Source organism: Patagioenas fasciata, chromosome 10 (assembly GCF_037038585.1).
Source record: "Patagioenas fasciata isolate bPatFas1 chromosome 10, bPatFas1.hap1, whole genome shotgun sequence".
Classification (NCBI taxonomy): domain Eukaryota; kingdom Metazoa; phylum Chordata; class Aves; order Columbiformes; family Columbidae; genus Patagioenas; species Patagioenas fasciata.
The window spans coordinates 3,638,322-3,656,333 of record NC_092529.1 but is presented as its reverse complement, the minus strand read 5'-3'; the positions used below and the strand labels follow the sequence as shown (position 1 = coordinate 3,656,333).

General features: G+C 39.4%; 1 protein-coding gene across 1 annotated transcript; it reads right to left on the bottom strand.

The window, feature by feature from the left end:
- Positions 1-323: 323 nt before the first annotated feature.
- TXNRD3 (thioredoxin reductase 3) lies at positions 324-17,946 on the bottom strand. The gene is made up of 16 exons (XM_065845729.2): positions 17,734-17,946; positions 11,128-11,188; positions 9,702-9,811; positions 9,406-9,519; positions 8,495-8,567; positions 7,962-8,081; positions 7,446-7,588; positions 6,276-6,391; positions 5,953-6,178; positions 5,612-5,704; positions 5,078-5,154; positions 4,047-4,203; positions 3,822-3,929; positions 2,901-2,996; positions 1,873-2,007; positions 324-1,597 (listed from the first exon to the last, which is right to left on the bottom strand). The coding sequence occupies exons 1-16, from the start codon at positions 17,854-17,856 to the stop codon at positions 1,535-1,537; spliced, it is 1,815 nt and encodes a 604-aa protein (XP_065701801.1). The 5' UTR covers positions 17,857-17,946; the 3' UTR covers positions 324-1,534.
- Between the last annotated feature and the right edge of the window lie 66 nt (positions 17,947-18,012).

Below are 18,012 nucleotides of genomic sequence, written 5' to 3'. Positions count from 1 at the left end.
CAGATTATAGTGCTCAAAATACAATTAAAATTCATGCTAAGTGGAAAGCCATCTACTAATTCGATGATAAAGTGTTTTCTAAGTCTACAATAAGTATAATCATAACTGCTGCTAGACCTAGAAAGTATAAATTTCACCAATAAGCTGAAAAACCACACAGTTTTGCTGTTTATCCGCTGTTTCAAGTGCTACAGTCTAGATACATCAAGCCATAACTATCAGTGATCTAGAAAAAAACAGAGCTTCAGCTGAAAGCAGATTCAGTAAGCAACTGCGAGTTTTCAATTGCAGCCTACAAAGCCACGAGGTCAGACACCACAAAGTGTTGTACACATTGTTTTATTGAACTTCAAATTCCACGGTACATCACAGATTAAATAGTTAAAAACTGTTCGTTTACTATCATACAATGTTCAGAAGAGTCTTTCAAAACACCTCTTTGGACAAAACTAAGCCAAGTTTAAGCACAGCTCCCCCAGAGAATGCTGGGGTGGAAGAAAGCTTCAGAGCACTGACTGTACACAATGTTACACAAAGCACGACAGCACACCGAGTCATCCTTCTCTGCTGCAACACACGCTGCAAAGAGAAATTCTATACAACGCTTATTACCATCACGGGCAGGCACCTGCAGTATTAGTGGGACAGATTCCTCTCAGACCCTGCTCCTCTAAGACCTCAATACTCCACAGGAGAGTACAGACACTTCTGAGTCCTGTGTTGTTTGACATTACAGAGCTGAGACCGGATTTGAGATCATTATTAACACTAAATATAAATAGTAAGAGCAAACTGACAAGGTCTTGCACTTATGCTCTTCAACCCTGACCCCTAAGATGCCCACAGCTGAATTTTTCATCTTAAAGACATGATATCACCTGACATCACACAACTATGCATGTGAACAGTGATGTCTTAGATTTCTTCGATGCTTTAGACTAGTTGAGGTGACAGACAAGTGCTTGAACCACACTGCTCAACACTGTATCCTATTTGTGCCATCTTGCTTCAAATGAATATACAATTAAGTAAAACAAAATGCATCAAAAAAGATAAATCAGTCAACTCTAAACTGTAGACAAGAATCATTCAATTACACATTTGTCCTCTATCTCAGGCATTTGTACAAGACAATGGAGCTGAGAAGCATTAGCTTTAATTTGTGCAACGTAAGAATTTCCTTCAGGAGGAGTTCAGTCATTGACCGGATGAAGAGATCTCCCAACCCTGCATGGCAGCCATCAGTCGTAGCTCACCTCAAAATAAGGTTCTGAGCCAGAACGTCAAAAAAGCACAGTAGTGCTGAGTCCAAGCAAAGTCAGGATTTACAGTTCAAGATTTCCCTGCTGTATTACTGTTTCCATTTGTAATGCTACTTACTGAGGAAGCCTCACCAAGGCCCCACTCCCAGCTGCACTACATGCAGTGGCACTGATGCGGAGGTTTATTTTCCTGCAAAGCAGCTGGATGTATTAGGGCTCCCACAGAACCAAGCGTGCACAACATGAAAACACGTAAATCAGCAGGTTTAACCTCAGCAGCCCCTTTGACTGATGTCTTGTCCCGAAGCTTTTGTAACATCCATTGTAGTGAACACCTGTAAAGACACCAAAACAACAGCTCATTTACTCTTGCTCTGTATTTTCATCCACGTAGCTATTGCTTTCTTCTTGTAAAGTAACAACACTGGATTTCTCTGAACTGTTACAATGGAAAATAAGTTGCAGCACACAATTAACACATTTTCTATTACATATCTTCTAGTTAGAAATTAAACAAATACTAAATATATCCCATGCAATACAATGTAGCATTCTTTCCCTGCATCTAAGTAAAAAAAGCAGGTTTTAAATCAAGTTGTCCCCTCCTTACCTCTCCGCAAGTTGGATGGATACCAATTGTTTCATCAAGTAATTCTTTGGTGAGACCACATTTTATTGCAGCAGCAAAACCCTGGGTAACTTCACCAGCATTAGGTCCAAGAACATGAAATCCTATCACGCGATTCTTTAAGACAGGTGAGAAAAAGCAGAAATTGGTACTAGGTAAAGTTTACCAAAAGCTCTAGTATGTAACTCCCACTACACTAAAATTTTATGTTACACAAACAAGTCAATAGCAGAGTCTTTTAAAAAAAAAATAACTACTCCTAAGACAGCAGTGTGATTTGTTTCAATTTGTTTCATTAATTGCTTTACCAAGAGGAGTAAAAGAACATTTTAAAACATTTTCCAAGGATGTTCCCATACTTTCAGATGTCCTAGCCCAGGTCTGGCCATCATTTGCAAGATAGCATACAAATTCCTCATAATACCAGTGATTTAAATCCCTATTTACCTTACATTCTTCCCCAGCATCCTAGGAAAAATCACTTTCACCTAGAAATTTAAATAAAGTCCCTCCTTCCATAGTGTTAGTTGCTTTTTTTCCTCCCCAGTAAGGCTCCAATAAAAGCAGAAATTTGAGCCTTTCTGTAGTCTTCAAGAAAAGGTTAGGTGGGCTGAAAAGAGTTTCTACTAAACATGGAAAACTCTGCACACTGCAAAGGGTAAAAACCTCAAGGTCCAAAAACCTAAAGCAAGACACCAGGTAGTACAGCTACTCAAAACCCACCTGGAAGAAAAACCTCAGCAAATTCCTTCACAAATCTGTCCTTAAATTTGAACTCAGGATGATGTTTCATAATGTATAAAGGTACCACTTGCTCAGACAGCTGTTATATCAAAACAAAACAGTCAGCTCTCTCCAAATTGATTAGACCTCTTAAAACATCTACTTCTGTTCACAGAACGGGTAAAGCTGGCCGCAGGCAGGCCAAATAAAAGGTACTACTCTTCTGGCTGGTCTAAAAAGAAATTCCAAGAATAAACGCAGCATATCCATTCCAGCTTGCTACTTACATTGTCACGTTTATTGCAGATGATCTTTGCATAACAAGTATTGTTATCTCTGCCTGGTACTGTCCATTCAAGTGGCCAGAACAAACTGTGATAAACCTGGGAGGATGACAAGAAAAAAAGCATCAGAATTTGATTGAATCAGACACAATTAAAATCTTAATGTCTTTACAAATAGGTGGTTTGACCTTTAAGTCACTACATTTTTGTAACATACACTCAACAAGACTGTGACTTTTGCTCTCCCCAGCCCAAGCAGTCCATCCTCCAAAAGTCAGTAGAGCAAGACTTGACTCAAACCACACATCCCTGATTTAAATCCTTGATTAAAACAGCAACAACTATAAGAAACAGCCTTTAAGATCATATTTTCAGAAAGAGACATGCTTCAGTAGTACAAAACTGATCGCTACTTTTCATTTAAACCTACTCTGCAAAACATTTAAATGCAGAAGCTAAATGCCCAGTGTGTGTGAAAGATGCAGGGAGTTAAACACAACGCATGCAAACAGCTTTAATGAAACCCTTTAGAGAAGTGCAGAAGCCAGAAATTACCATAAAACAGGGAAGTGATGCCTGACACTCCTACAGCCGCAAGAAAAGGTCAGGAGGAAATTCATTTCGAATTCAAGTACAATGAATAAGCAGAAAATAGACAGTTCACCGCAGGAGTTTGATATACTTCAGTAATAAGTCTTTTAATTCATGACAACAAACACCTACAGTTCTGCAACCTGAGTTTGGCCTCCTGAAGATTTGTGGGAGTCCAATACCCTGTTAAGCAGATGACAGCACTTCCACAATCAAAGACCTGCCCAGTTAACCTTGTAATCTCGTTTTAACACTATGCTTTGAGAGCAAAGTGGCAAAGCCAAGAAAAAACATTTTCAAGATACAAGTTGAACAAGTCCTGAGTGCTCTCACCTCCAGGTTTTGCTTTCCATACTCTTCTATGGCTTTTTCTTCAGGTAATCCACAGCAGCCATATTCTAAAGGAGTAAACACTGTCGTTGGTACATTGATATAGTCACACTAAAAATAAAAAACAAAATTTATATTTAGACTATATAATTTATATACAGTATTGCTATTGCAATTTTGAGGCAAAAAACATAGAAATAAGCTGAAATTGTGTTCTTATAGCTTTACCTTTGTGGAACTACCACCATAAAGCCTGCGGGCTAGCAGCTTCCCTGCTTGAATAGCAACTGGAGTAAGTTCAAGCTTTCCTTCCAATATATCCCCGATAGCATAAACGTAAGGCACATTGGTTTGCTCTTCATCATTTACAGGTACTTTCCCATTCCTTTAAAACAAACAGAAAATAGAGAAGAGAGTTCAGTACCATAACCTTCCTCAGAGCTCAGCAAAAAAGAGAGGGGAGAAGTTCTGCTACAAAGATGTAATTCTAACCACGAGCACGTTTTATTAAATATGCTTATGCCTTTTCTACTTCACCTGCAAGCTCTTCAGAGCATCAAACTCTGATTTGTGGCTGAAGTCGTTATTCAGTGGGCCAGATTTGACCTGAGCAACAGTACGTGTTTGATCACAATGAAGTTACTCAGACATCTTTAGACTTATGAGCTTTTATTTTATTATTATACAGCTTGCAATGTGCATTTTCCCTTATGGGGAAAAAGAGTTGCGATATCACTCACACGTTTAAGTAAGTTGGCTTGCTAAGTTGTTAGAAAAATGAAAATCAGGTTGCAGCAGCTTTCTTTTGAACAACATAATCCTGCCTTTTCCTTTGCACCAGTTCTGCACTGACACCAGGGAAAAACAAGAACAAGTTAAATGTGTAAGAAGTGAGTAGTTTGCTGCCTCTTTAAATTCCTAGATTAACTTGCCACGGGAGCTGAATAAAACATTTAATTTAACAATATTAAACTGCAGTTTCTAAGCAAATTAGGTGAATATATTAAATCTATTCCTTAAGCACAGTGGCCAACATGAAGGTATAATTCAGAACAGTTCTTTTAAGAAGTACATATTAAAGTTAATGGACAACTTTAAAACCTATTCTGTGCTGGATTTGAGTAGAGCTTCACATAATTGCCAGGTATGAAAGTTATGATTTAAAAAAAAAAAAAAAGAATAGTATAATTAGGTATTGTTAAAGAGGTTAAAAAAAACTCATCACATTCCATGGTCGAAGGGAGTTGAGCAATACTCACTTCTCATTGATTTTGACACCGATTGTATCTAAGCCAATATTTCTGGTACATGCATCACGACCAACAGCTATCAAAACCTAAAAAAATCCAAAATTAAATGCAGTAATTTTATGTGAGGAAAGCACAAGCAGCATAACACTTCCGTTGGGTTTTTTTTTCTGAAAAAATGGTGAAGCATGCAATTGAAGTGACTTTTTTTGAAAGAGCCACCAACAGTTCAGGCTCCTTCATGTGCAACTTATTTCAGAGATCCAAACAAACAGCAAAATATTAATATCAGAACAAAAAATCGAAGCAAAAAACACTGTTCACATGAACTAAATTCCAGGCATGTAAAGTTTCACCCATTCTGCTGACAGGGCTCAACTGAAGATGAATATTGAATTTTCATGTATTTTTTTCTGCCAGTAATTTCTGTCAACAAATTTTTCAAGCGAGACTTCCCTTTACCTTTCTCCTGAATAACTTTTAAAGTATTTTAATACATTTCCATGTGCTGCTATATTCAATTATTTCAAATCAAGAAATGCTTACAGTGTTATATTCTTCTTCATGGATTTCTGGTCCCTCGGTAGACTTTGCTGTCACTTTGAGTCTTCCTGGCATGCCTTCCTCCAGTTGTTCAACCTGCATACATATTTAAATGCTTAGAGAAACCTTAAGAAGCAGAGCTCGCTTACACAGTCACTTCAAACCTGGATCTACTCATCTATCATTCAGCAGCAAAAAAAAAAACCAAACCAAAAAACGAAGCTTAATCTCATTAAACATTTGCTCTTGTACAGACCCCAAAGCCCTCCCAGAGAGCACGTACATTCTGCATGTGCTGTTTAAAGTAATTTTGCAAGGAGAGAAGAAACAAAGAAAGGACTTGCCTGAACAGGTACAAACTTCTTGATGAACTTTACACCATGTGTTTCCATGTGAGCACCTACTTTTTCTGCCATTTCTTGGTCAAAGCCCCGAAGGAGGATGGAACGCACCATCACTGTGACATCTAGACCCAGACCAGCGAGAAATCCGGCACACTCTAGAGCCACGTAGGAAGCACCGACAACCAGAGTTTTGCCAGGGCAGTAAGGGAGGGAGAAAAGGTCATCACTAAAAAGAAAAGAAGTGTAAGTTACAAGGTTCTTTCAACACAGGTTTGTTACACTACAGCAGATAAAAGTCGGCCTATTGCACCTTTTCATCTCACCTTGTAATGCAGTATTCTTTATCTCCAGGGATACCCAGATATCTAGGCCTTTCTCCTGTTGCCAGGACAAAAGTCTCTGCTGTGTGATAGGTTACTTGTCCTTTCCTGTTAGTTGCCTGTTTATATAAACACAGTTTAAAAAGTCTTTATCATAAGAACAGGTTTTAAGGCAAACTTTTAAAAGTTACGTAGCACTCCCCTTAAATGAATTCAAACTAATTTGACATCTAGAGCACCTTGGTCTTGGGAAATTTCATTTTGCCCATGTGTCTCTCTCAAAATCCAGCCTTTATTCTTGCTCTTTAGTTATTTCCCAACACAGAAGAAGGGAAACTTCCTTTGGATCGAGTCATCAAGTAATTCTGGTTGGAAGGGCTCTCAAGAGGTCATCTCATCCAATCTCCTGCTCAAAGTTTCAGTTATACTTCATTTATAGACTAAGGACACTTAAGTAGCTGACCTGCATACCTGGATGCCAGAACAGCTGGTAGATGAGGCAAATTGAGTATACTACTATTGTTTCAGTGCGAGTTTCTTGAAACACATGTAGTTCAGCCTCCATAAACTCATATTGAAAACAGACAATTACACCCACTGAACCAAACAGTTGTCTTGAATACGCAGTTCTTCTAAGTTATCCCTGCTGCAATATGATAATTTAAAGCAAGACTGGCAGCACATGTTTTGTCTTGCAAAACGGACAGTTTAATTCTTATGCTGATACAGCATAAGGTTCTAGCAGTGCTGTTATGCAAGTGCTTAATCTGAATTTAATTTCAATGCTTTTTATGCTTTAGTATGAAGATTTTCCAAGCAGCAAAATCATACAGTTGAAGCTTTTCTTTTTGCCTCCCCCTCCTGACTCAGACTGCTGACCTCAGTCATGAAGTTACTGACTGAGATCACCTTACTCTATCTAAGCAAGACTTAAGTTCGCAGAATATCCACATTAGTCTTACATAACAATTACTAAGGCTGCAAACACCGTGGCATGTACTAAAGTACAATTATAACTTGAATTACTAACTTATTTTACAAATCAGTTCTTAATTTCAGTTGACTGAAGCTGGCAATGTCAAGATGAAGCCCCTTCCTTGTGGGATTTTAAGAGGTCATTTTAGAACATGTGTTTTCCTCCCCGCAACAAAATGTTTTAAACACAGCACATACCTTAATTTTGTGTGGTTCAATGAATTCTCCATAAGAATTGAGGTATGTCACAGACTTCTCTCTTAAGGACACTCGATATCCCCAGTTTAAAGAACCAATGTAGTTTTGAATTGCCTCTACCATGACCTCCCAGTTGTGTTTAACTGAAACAAGACATTATTTCAATAATTAAGGAAATCAAAATGCAATGAACCCTTAAAGAAAAACTAAAGCCTTATTCATTGTACATCATGCTAAGAAAACATCATTATCGTCAGTAGCGAGGATACATATTAGTCTTTACCTAACTTGATACTATATGAAGATCTTCCATTTAATTCAGATGATATAGGGAACAAAACACAATTAGCTTTCAATCCTAAGGGTTTCTGTGACTCAAAGAGGAGGACGCCTTTTGATTCACCCAAGAAAATGACTGACCTCTCCCTGTAGTTTACTAGGTCCAAAGCATCAGAACGACCTTAAGCTCAGTCTCATCTTACAATGTTTTGGTCTGTGCTCTGTGGTCGCACTAACCTTGTTCTTCATACTGCCACCCGTATTTCCTCGAGTCTTGGAGCGCCTGACCCAGAAGTGCTGCTTGATGCATTAGCTTCTTAGGAATGCAACCTACATTTACACATGTGCCACCAAGTCCTAAGATGGAAAGAACCATGTTATTACCTGTGTGAGGCATGCACAGCCACATAGCCACACTGTCCTAGAGGTAGCCTAGATCATTTGTCCATGAAAGAGAAATAGAAGAACTGAAAGTCCCCCCAGAAAAACCCCAAAACATGAGAATGTGAACAGACACACACACATATATTACCCGGACACGATTTGAGAGTGAACAGAACTAGAACAACATTTGACAAAGAACTGAGAGTTAGCAATGCACAGAAATAACTGTCCAGAAAAGCCAAGGAAAACAACTCCTTTGTTATCCCATGTCCTAGAATCACAGGAATTCAGCCACAATTTCTAAGAACACAAATCCATAGTATCTAACAACTCAATATGTACCTCAACAACTCAAACATCATAAAATACAAGTTAACAGAACTTACCCCATGAGGTTCCGAGAGGTGTTGGAACAACATAATCTAACACCATTACTTTCTTTCCCAAGGTAGCAGCTTCCTATAAAATACAGAGACAAGTCAGCATTACTGAGCATTTGCCTGCCCAAGAAAACCTGTCTGCTCATTTACACTCACAATACACAATATGCTCTATGAGAAGGGTGAGTACTATGTCATCTTCTCCTGCCTTTCTTGTATGTATCTAGTGAAAGTTGCATGCTTAACTATTGTCGTACAGCAATTGCCAAGGCTGTCAAGAATAACATCATCATGCCCAAACCATAAACTGATGGTTAGGATACCTGGCTGAGAGGTGTGAATTGTGGGTTCAAATCCCCCAGGTATGACAGAAAATTGAATCTGCATCTTAGGTCCTGAGGCACTCTGAAAAACAGCTATTTGTGTAACAGGTACACAAGCTCTACCATCATTTCTGAAAAAGACACTAGAAAGAGAACTAAAAAGTGAGCCCTTTCCTTGAGAGAACAGCTGAAAGCACTTCATTTTAGGTGACTTGTGATCCTGAATCTTCCACAGCCAGAAGTACTTCAAGAGTAGCTTTCAGGTTTGCCAGATTACTGTTTGGAAGTGTTAAAGTGCCTGCGTACTACACATGAGAAGAGATACTTAAACTTTTGGTTCCACCCTCAGCCAGGAACCTAAAACCTATTATTAGGATCAAGACCTGAATGAGCATTGGCTAGAAACTGATGCACACAAACCATGATCTCTTGAGTGAGCACATTACTAGACCACTACTGATTCATTAATTAACAAGTTGAACAGTAATAATCACCAAAATATAGACTGATTTATACTATTGTGATTAATACAGACACCAATTTTTAAGAAGTTTCACATACAACCTGTTCTTTAATGCAATTTTCACGTCATACCTTGGAACATGCAAGTCCACCTGAGCCACCACCAATAATAATGAGATCATAATCATAGGGTTCTACATCTTTGCTGTCCCCAAGAAGTTTCTGCAGTGATCCATCCTGATAAGCCTATTAAAAAAAGAAAATCAAATTATCACACACATTTCTGAGCAAACAAAAACTGAATTATGTTGCCTTTTCTGACCTAGATCACCCAGTCTACTATGTCACACAAAATTTAATTATGAGCAAACAGCAAATTTACTCAGTAGTCTTGTCTACTTTCAGCTGATTTTTTAAAGAAAAGTTACCTTGTAAGTTGCATCACAGCCACCTATATGTATTCCATTCACAAATACATTAGGCACCGTCCTCTGATTAGTTAGCTCTGCTAACACTTGCTGAATACTGGGTCCATCATCTAAGAACAAAATAAACAGATATGTTACAGAACAATTTTCAGGAAGGGAGATTTAAAACAACCTTAAGTATTTAAGGTTTGGACTGTAATATACTGTAGGCCTGCCAAGAAAATTGTAAGCATCTCATTTATAGACTTCCTGAACATAAGCCTTCAAAAACTACTTCTCAAAAGAGCACACTTAAATACAGAGGATAAATTGGTGCTTCACTATAATTCTACAGGACAGAATAAAGTTGAAGACAGTTTAGTCTCTGTGTTTCCTGAATTCTTATCAGTCTCTTCCTGAGTGTCACATGGTACCAGTACTGCTACTACAAAAAAAATCTTTGCAGGTATCACACGAGATCAGACTGACTTGTTTTGGAGTGTTCAAGTGCACTATCATCTGAATCACATTGGCTCAATTTGAATCTCACAGTTGTTGAGCAGTAAATGCGGGTATGAGAATTTACGGTGGTCATTTTGACTAAAATCTTTTTACTCCAATAACATAATTAGTATCAGTAATCAGTGCTATTGTAAGGGAAATACTTTCTTTATTAGGAATAATTCCAGAAAAAAATGACTGTGCATTGCACTTTGCATATCTTGGGCTATAAGAAGAGATGCTTTGGACCAATAAATAAGCACATTTTTCCAAGCACTGCTTAAGCACCAATACTTCAAAAAAGCATTTGAAACTAAGTTTTGTACAGAAAATAACTGATAATATAGAATCAGTAGTTTCTCAACAGTGCAATTAAGAGGTTACTAATAATTATGGTAGGAACTACTTGTTCTTAAAACTTCATTAAAAACTACATGCATCATGCACACACATGCATAAGGCCCTAGATGAGTATTAAAACTAAAGCAGGTTGGGCTTTAAAAAAAATAAAGCCTTAAACTAGCAATAGTCAAGGTACTGGAATTTACCCTTCCAGTGACTCAGCAACTTTCCCTAAGAAGGTCACCCATATATCAAGTCAAACATTAACAATTCATTTAAAGGCACAAAATAACCTGAGGTGGTAGAAAAAACACCATGTTTTTTCCCCAAAAGACAGAGCTCCTCAGAAAGAAATCAGATCTCACATCCTCTACCAGTTGATGATTTGTACAGAAAGAGTCAAAGCCTTAAGTTATATTAAAAACACATCCTGTATTAAAATCCACAGTGAAGCCTAATTTCTCTATCTCTGGATATATTAAAATTGATTTTAATTGTGTTTATATCCTCCAGTTAGCTCAAGACAGCTTGAAGAGTCATGCATGGTTGCCCATTTTTAGTTACATTAAGCAGCATGTGATAGATTTTCTCTTTTTCTACTTACCAGTCACATCAAGTTCCAAAGCATAGTACTCCACACGCATGGAACAGAAGAGTTCTTTCACCTACAACAGAAACAGACACAATGCCAGTGCAAAGCTTTCACAAGATCTGACATACAGCTCAGGGGAAAACTTTTTTGTTGGACAGAGGTAACTTTTAAGTCTCAGTTACTACACTTCGAGGGTCTAGCTCTACATGCCTTTGGTAAAGTTTGGCACTACTTGTATGTTTTGTATGTTCCTCACTTAAAGCCAGGCTATTTAACTGCATTCAGATTAAGCATTCCACATCATAGCTGCCTTCCAGTACAAGTTTCATCTTCTTAAGAAGAAGTTTCTATAGAAAATTTGCTTAGCTGCAGATTTCTCCATCCCCAACAGATACCAAAAGCCATGAGAGTAACTGTCATATGGAAAAACATCGAGAACATAAAGTTACAGCCAGGTTCCTTGACAGTACTAAGAAAAGAAAGTAAAAATGAATAAAGAATAATATGCAAAACAAATGCAAAAAAAAAAAAAGCATTATAAAAAGCTGCAGAAAGGGTAATAATGTCCACGTGTCCTCAGCAGTGCAACAGCTCATGCCTACCAGCCCTGCCTTCACTTTTGGTTGCTGTGCTTCAGAGAAGTTTTAGAACAAGCAGACAATTATTATAAGGAGTCAATGAGTTGGGTTTAACATAAAGATGGGGAAAAAATAACTGTTTAAATAAATAATTGACTACCTCAAGGAAAAAGAGAAGTGGTGGATGGAATAAGAATTAACGCTCTTCAACTGCATCAAGAGATTGAGATTAGACTTCAGGAAAATCTTTTCCTAGTAACAGGACACTGGAACAGGCAGACAATCTTCATCAGTGAGCGGCTTCCAAGTACGTGTCAAAAGTATCTGAACTACAACTTCTCCCACCCTGAGCCAGTGGACAAGACTAGATGATCTCCTGCCCTTTTTTTTTCCAGCTCTAATTTTCAGTTTACTGTTTAACAACATCTGTCTCAGCCTCCAGGATCAGGCAGGAGTGGTTCTAACTTGTATGCCATTGTTTTATTAAATCAGTCATATCTTGCTTGTGAAATATTGAGAGAGTTAATGCCAGAATGTAAGTTACCTTTTATAACCTTTTTAAATTGCTATTCTTTCTCCATTAAACAAGGAGAAGCATTCTAAAGATGCCTGGTCATAAACTCAGGTACAGCATCACTAGAACATGTTCTAGAAACAGGTTTTATGCATTCAGAAGTAAACAATAAATTGAAAAGGGGAAAAACAAACAAAATAACATCCCCCCACCCCCAACAAAAAACCCTCTATATACAAGCGTAGTCTTAAAAAGAGAAGGAAAAAAAAAAAAAGCCAACAAAACATCCTAAAAGACAACACAGTGGAGATCTCCCCAGCCTGGACAGTGTTCTGGGTATTTTTCTAACAGTTGTTCTGAATGGACTGAATGTACAATTACCAGATTCAGACCCAGGTAGCATTTTAGAACTGAGACTTTTTTACATTGACACCTATTTGTAAAACTGGCAGCAAAAACAATGGTGAACTGTCTTTCCAGCTGGACAATGACACACCTCATGGCATGGGAGGTAGTACAACATCTGGCAGTATTTACTTCTTTGAAACAGAATTTGCAGACTTAACCATGCAAATAGATATTGCAAGATATCTGCTTTTAATCATAACTGTCTTGACGTGAAAACAGCTCTAGCAAGAAGCACTAAATGTCCGTGAGGAATCCACTGAACAATGAAGCACACTAAGTTGCTGCCCATTCAGAGGAAATCTTTTACAACCAGCTTTCTGGTAAACCTCAAATTTATTGACAGCACTAAGAGTAAGCTGAGTCACATCTAATAAGCCTGAAGATGTCAAACACGTGATGAATAAAATGTTTTGAATGTTGCTGTGATCCATGCTGTTACTCTGCCAAAGGCTGAGTATTCCAATGCTTTCTACTGGAGTTCCAGCTTTATGCAGACAAACAAAGCTTTTGTATTCTGTACCAACTACATGGCAAGTTTCTTACCACATCATGTGTCAACCCGTAATATACAAAAATAAGTTCTGCTTGTATAACTGATTACATTAGTCCTGCAATTATATAATAATTTAAGTTGTAAGGGACATTCGGAGGTCATCTGATCCAGCTCCCTACTCAAAGTAGAGCCAAGTACAAGGTTTGATCAATTTGCTCAAAACACTGTCCACTCCAGTTCTAAATTTCTACAAGGATGCAGATACCATCACCTCTCCGGGCTGTTCCAGTGTTTGACCATCCTCACAGTAAAGAATTTCCATTTTATCTCATTGGAGTATCTCTCATTGCAACTCGTATTTATTGGCCCTTGTCCTTCTACTCTGCAGCTCTGAGAAGTGTCTGGTTGTCTCTCCACTTGGTAGCTGAATCAGAGTCCAGAAAGCACAGATTTAAGACAACATCTTTAGGCAACCTTTATTCTCTACTGAAGATATGTAGCAGAGAAAAAAAAAAAAATCAGACAAATGTCAGCATCCAAATTAGAAGTAGCTATTGCACTTTATACTTATGAAGAGATCATGCTTGGGTATCGCTAATGAACAAGAAAGAAAGAAAGAAAGAAAAGTAACAAGTGTATGGTCGGTTACGAAATCTCTGATATAGGTAAGAGATAACAGATCATCTCAGTTTGGAAAAGAAAATTATTAGGAGGAGTAGAAAGGTAACACACACTAATTATGAGTAATATCTAGATAAAGTGAACAGGAAATGAATTCTGAGAAATACTCACTGGAACAAACAGCAACAACTGCATTTACCAGACAACAATTTCGAAACGAAAAGGAAGTAAATCTCCATACAATACATAAACCAGAAAAGTCAAAATTAAAAGGAGATCAAAACTGCTACTACACCAACTAAAGAAAGATCCAAGAAATACTTTTAACTCAGTAAAACTAATACAAACGCAGCTAAAAAAATTTCTGAGCCACACAGTGCTGGAAACTCCAGCAGCATACTGGGAAATTTCCTTCCTTATACCCCAATCCTAAAAACGTGATTTCTCCAACAAGTGTCTGGGACAGGATATAAGGTTCCATAGTCACAGACACAGCCATTTACTTCAATGGCCTCATTTACCTACTAAACCCTTCCAGTTTTCACAAAAAGAGATAACAGAAAAATCTATAACTAAGCAGTCGACCATTTATCTGAAACTGAGAAATTGGTCTAACACTTTAGAAAACTCTTCCTGGAGATGCTTTCTTGTCATTCGGGTAGCTAAGCAGGTTTGAAGTAAGCTTCATACAGCACAGTTAAGTAAAAATGGTGTGTCCCATGCCTGTAATAAACATTCTGTAATAGTTACAGCTGAATTGACCAGAAGCCCCCATGAATACAGAAAGTAATTTTTAATATTAATAGCATAGCACATAACTAGAGTAACTGACAACTTCTATAGAGTCCAGTTGTTGCTTCTAAAATAATTTCAACATATCACAGTGTTCAGACTTGCCAATTTTTCATGCTAAAAACCTGTGAGTTTCTAATGCATTTCTATCTTTACTTAATATTAATCTTTTCAGGGTGGTAAGATATTAAAGAACAGTCAAGTTCAAATGACTTCCTTGTCTTGACTGAATGCCACCCCCTCTCCACTACTGCCTTGCTAAAGCAATTGAACAATAAATTGCATTTGCAGAAAAAGAACTGCACAATTGCCTAGTCATGCTACTAGCTAAACTGAACAGAATCAGCTACTTAATTCATTTAGAGAATTTATTTGCAGTGCTTTTCTGAAGGAAAGCACAATTTTTATTTTCTTCCAGCATGGCTACATCCATTTGAAATAAATTCTTCCCACCTCTCAAATTAGGTCCCTTCAGAACACAAGTGTTCTCTGCACTGGTGCTAAACATCATCAGTTTTTCAATTAATCGTACCAAAATCACATCGCTAATAGCCATTCACAGTAAAAGACAGGCACAGTGCACACTATTCATATCTGTCTGCCTTTAAGAGCTCAAAACTATGTGACTACAGGCTAAGTACCCAAGCTGTAACTACACATTCAAATTATATCCACTTCATTAATTCTACAGACTAGACCAACTAGCAAGAATGCCGCATTACCCATTGTTCTCCCGTTCCTTTCACTATTTTCTAAGCCTTTGGTAGGAGGGGGGTCTTAAGACACTGTTGCAGATATTTTGCTGTTTTATCACTCTGTCTTAAGTGTAGTTTCCTTCTCTCATCAGCTTTCTTCTCCAATTGTCCCTCTAAAATACCTTCTACATATTTATTTCATTATATTACCTTTCTTTCCTGTTTCAAATAATAAAATAAACCAGGTAAATCTGTCACCTTCAGCAATCAGCTCTTCCCACTCCCTGCCCCCCCAAGCTTACCACCTGTTCCTTCACAAAGATTCATATAGGGTACTTCAACTCTCCCTCCTAGAAAGGGCCACGAGAGAAGGCCTTCCTACTCCAAATATCTATTCTTCCCCTTCCCAAGACAATAAACAGAATAAAATGGAGAAGCTCTGAACAAATGCAGGAAAGAACATTAACGTGGAATTTAATTACTGGACTACTCTTGAGTTTATTTTTCTCTAGCTCCTTGTGTTAGTCTAGCCCCACTGCAATACCAGAAACAGATGAAGGAAGAGGCTGCAAAGTTTAAAAAGTTACTGTGCCATTGTATGATCTCAAACACATTGGCCTGCATGCCATGCATATCAACACCTGAGCAATCATGATCACTAAAAGCACAAACAGCAACACAGACAGGCACAACTAAGTCTTATTTCTCGATGAGCAGCACCAAGTCCTAAACAAAAGGACTTCTCCTCAACCAAAACATTTTTTTCAACTGGACTAGACCTGAGCCAGACTCCAACCCTAGCATTACTTTCATTTGCTAAAACTTCCATTGAGTAAGTTGATAAGTAAGCAACTTTTAGAAGGATTTGAGCTTCCTATTATGACATACTATCTTGCTGCCAAAACATTCCTGAAGAGAAGGCACTGCCACTTTTGCCTGTCGTCTCATACATAGAAGCTTCCTTCCCCAAAACTTCAATTAAGTTGTGAGATGCGATATATTCATTTAAGTTTTCTATAGCAGGCTCATATCTCTTCCCTCACAAGAGCTACTGGAACCAAACCAAATCTACACAAGGGAGTGCAGCTTTTGAGTGTTCTCCTGGTCATCAATTCCATTAACAAACACCAGGACTTGACCTTACATTTCCAATTATGTTCTTCTACCAAGGCCACATCAAATACGAGTTTTAACCGACATTTCATAACATGCTTTTTGTAGACATCTGAGAATCACAATGCCTATAACGCCCAGATTCTGTATGAGCTATGACTACAGTATGTTGGTATCGTAAAATTCTAACAAAGATGCTATTTTTCTTTGATGCCTCTGGCTCACTCAGTGATATTGACACCAAACCAGGGCTAGATATTTTTCTCTAAACATCACAATTAGTGTTGTTTCTTTTAAACACACATTATGGTCAGCATTTAGAACTTACATTCTTGCTACAGTCAACCTTTTCCCTCAAATTTCAAAAACAGCTGAAAAATTAACTTGTATTCCTCTCTGGGGATACAACTTTGTCCAACTTGGACACCAATATGGTGGTCAAAATTTCAGTAAGAAATCAACACAGTCAGCACCCTGACCTGCAAATAGCAGAGGCAAAAGCAGTTTAGCTGAGGAACAAGCACACTGTGCAGAATTTCACACACATTCATCTACCCCTTCACTCAGATGGCAAAGAACTTCTAAGGACACCTGTTAGGAGCTTTGCTTCACTTCAAGCCTGATAAGAGGTCTCTAAGGAACGGCACTTGGTGCTCAACTTAATTGGCATGGATCACAGAATCATACAATGTCCTGAGTTGGAAGGGACCCACAAGGATCATGGAGTCCAACTCCAGTCCCTGCACAGGACAACCTCAGAATTCACACCATGTGTCTGAGGGCATTGTCCAGTCTCTTCTTGAACACTGTCAGCCTTGGGGCTGTCACACTTCCCTGGGGAGCCTGTTCAGTGTCCAACACCTCTGGGTGAAGAACCTTTTCCTCATGCCCAATCCCACCCTCCCCTGGCACATCCTCCTGCTATTCCCTCGGGTTTTATAGTTGGGTCACCACAAAGAAGAGCTGAGCGCCTGCCCCTCCTTCTCCCCTATGAGGAAGCTGTAGCTGCCATGAGGTCTCCCCTCAGCCTCCTCTTTTCCAAGCTGAACAGACCCAGTGACTTTGACCGCCCCTCATACGGCTTTCCCCTCAATACTGAGGTAAAACTATACTGTCTAAAGCCCAAGGGTGCCGTCCCAAGAAGCAGCATCCCCTCATCGTTCGCTTTCCAACCCTCCTCCACTCCCGCACTTCCCTGCCCGGACCGCCCTGAGGGCAGATGTCTGTGGCCTCACACGGGGGCCGCGCCGGGCCTTTCTCCCCCCGCGCCGAGCTGAGCCGAGCCACCTCCCGCCCAGCCCTTGCCAGGGAGGCGTGAGGAGGGAAGCGGCTCCCAAAGCCCCTGTTCCTGAGGAGAGAACCCGCGGGGGGAGCGTGCCCAGGTGGCTCCCGCCGCCGCCTCACCTTATTGCAGTAAGGGCAGTAGCTCTTGCTGAAGATCATGACGCGGTGGGAGGCGATGAGGGTCCGTACGCGGAGCTTCAGGCCGTCCCAGTCCGGGAGCGGGGTCTGGCCGGGCGGCGGCATGGCGGGACCAGCGGCTGAGGGAGCGACGCGCCACGACCGCCCCGCGCGTGCCCAACGGCAGCGGCGCGCGCCCAACTCCCGCACTGACCCTCAGCATCACCACACCCCTTCCGGAGCGGGGAAGGTGACAAGCCGGACCGAACTATCCGCGGGGAG

Coding starts and splice junctions, on each gene's coding strand:
- TXNRD3 (XM_065845729.2), bottom strand. CDS start 17,856: ATGCCGCCGCCCGGCCAGACCCCGCTCCCGGACTGGGACGGCCTGAAG. Junction 11,189..17,733: donor ACTGCCCTTACTGCAATAAG/GTGAGGCGGCGG, acceptor TTTCTGTTGTAG/GTGAAAGAACTCTTCTGTTC. Junction 8,082..8,494: donor ACCTCTCGGAACCTCATGGG/GTAAGTTCTGTT, acceptor TTTCCATCTTAG/GACTTGGTGGCACATGTGTA.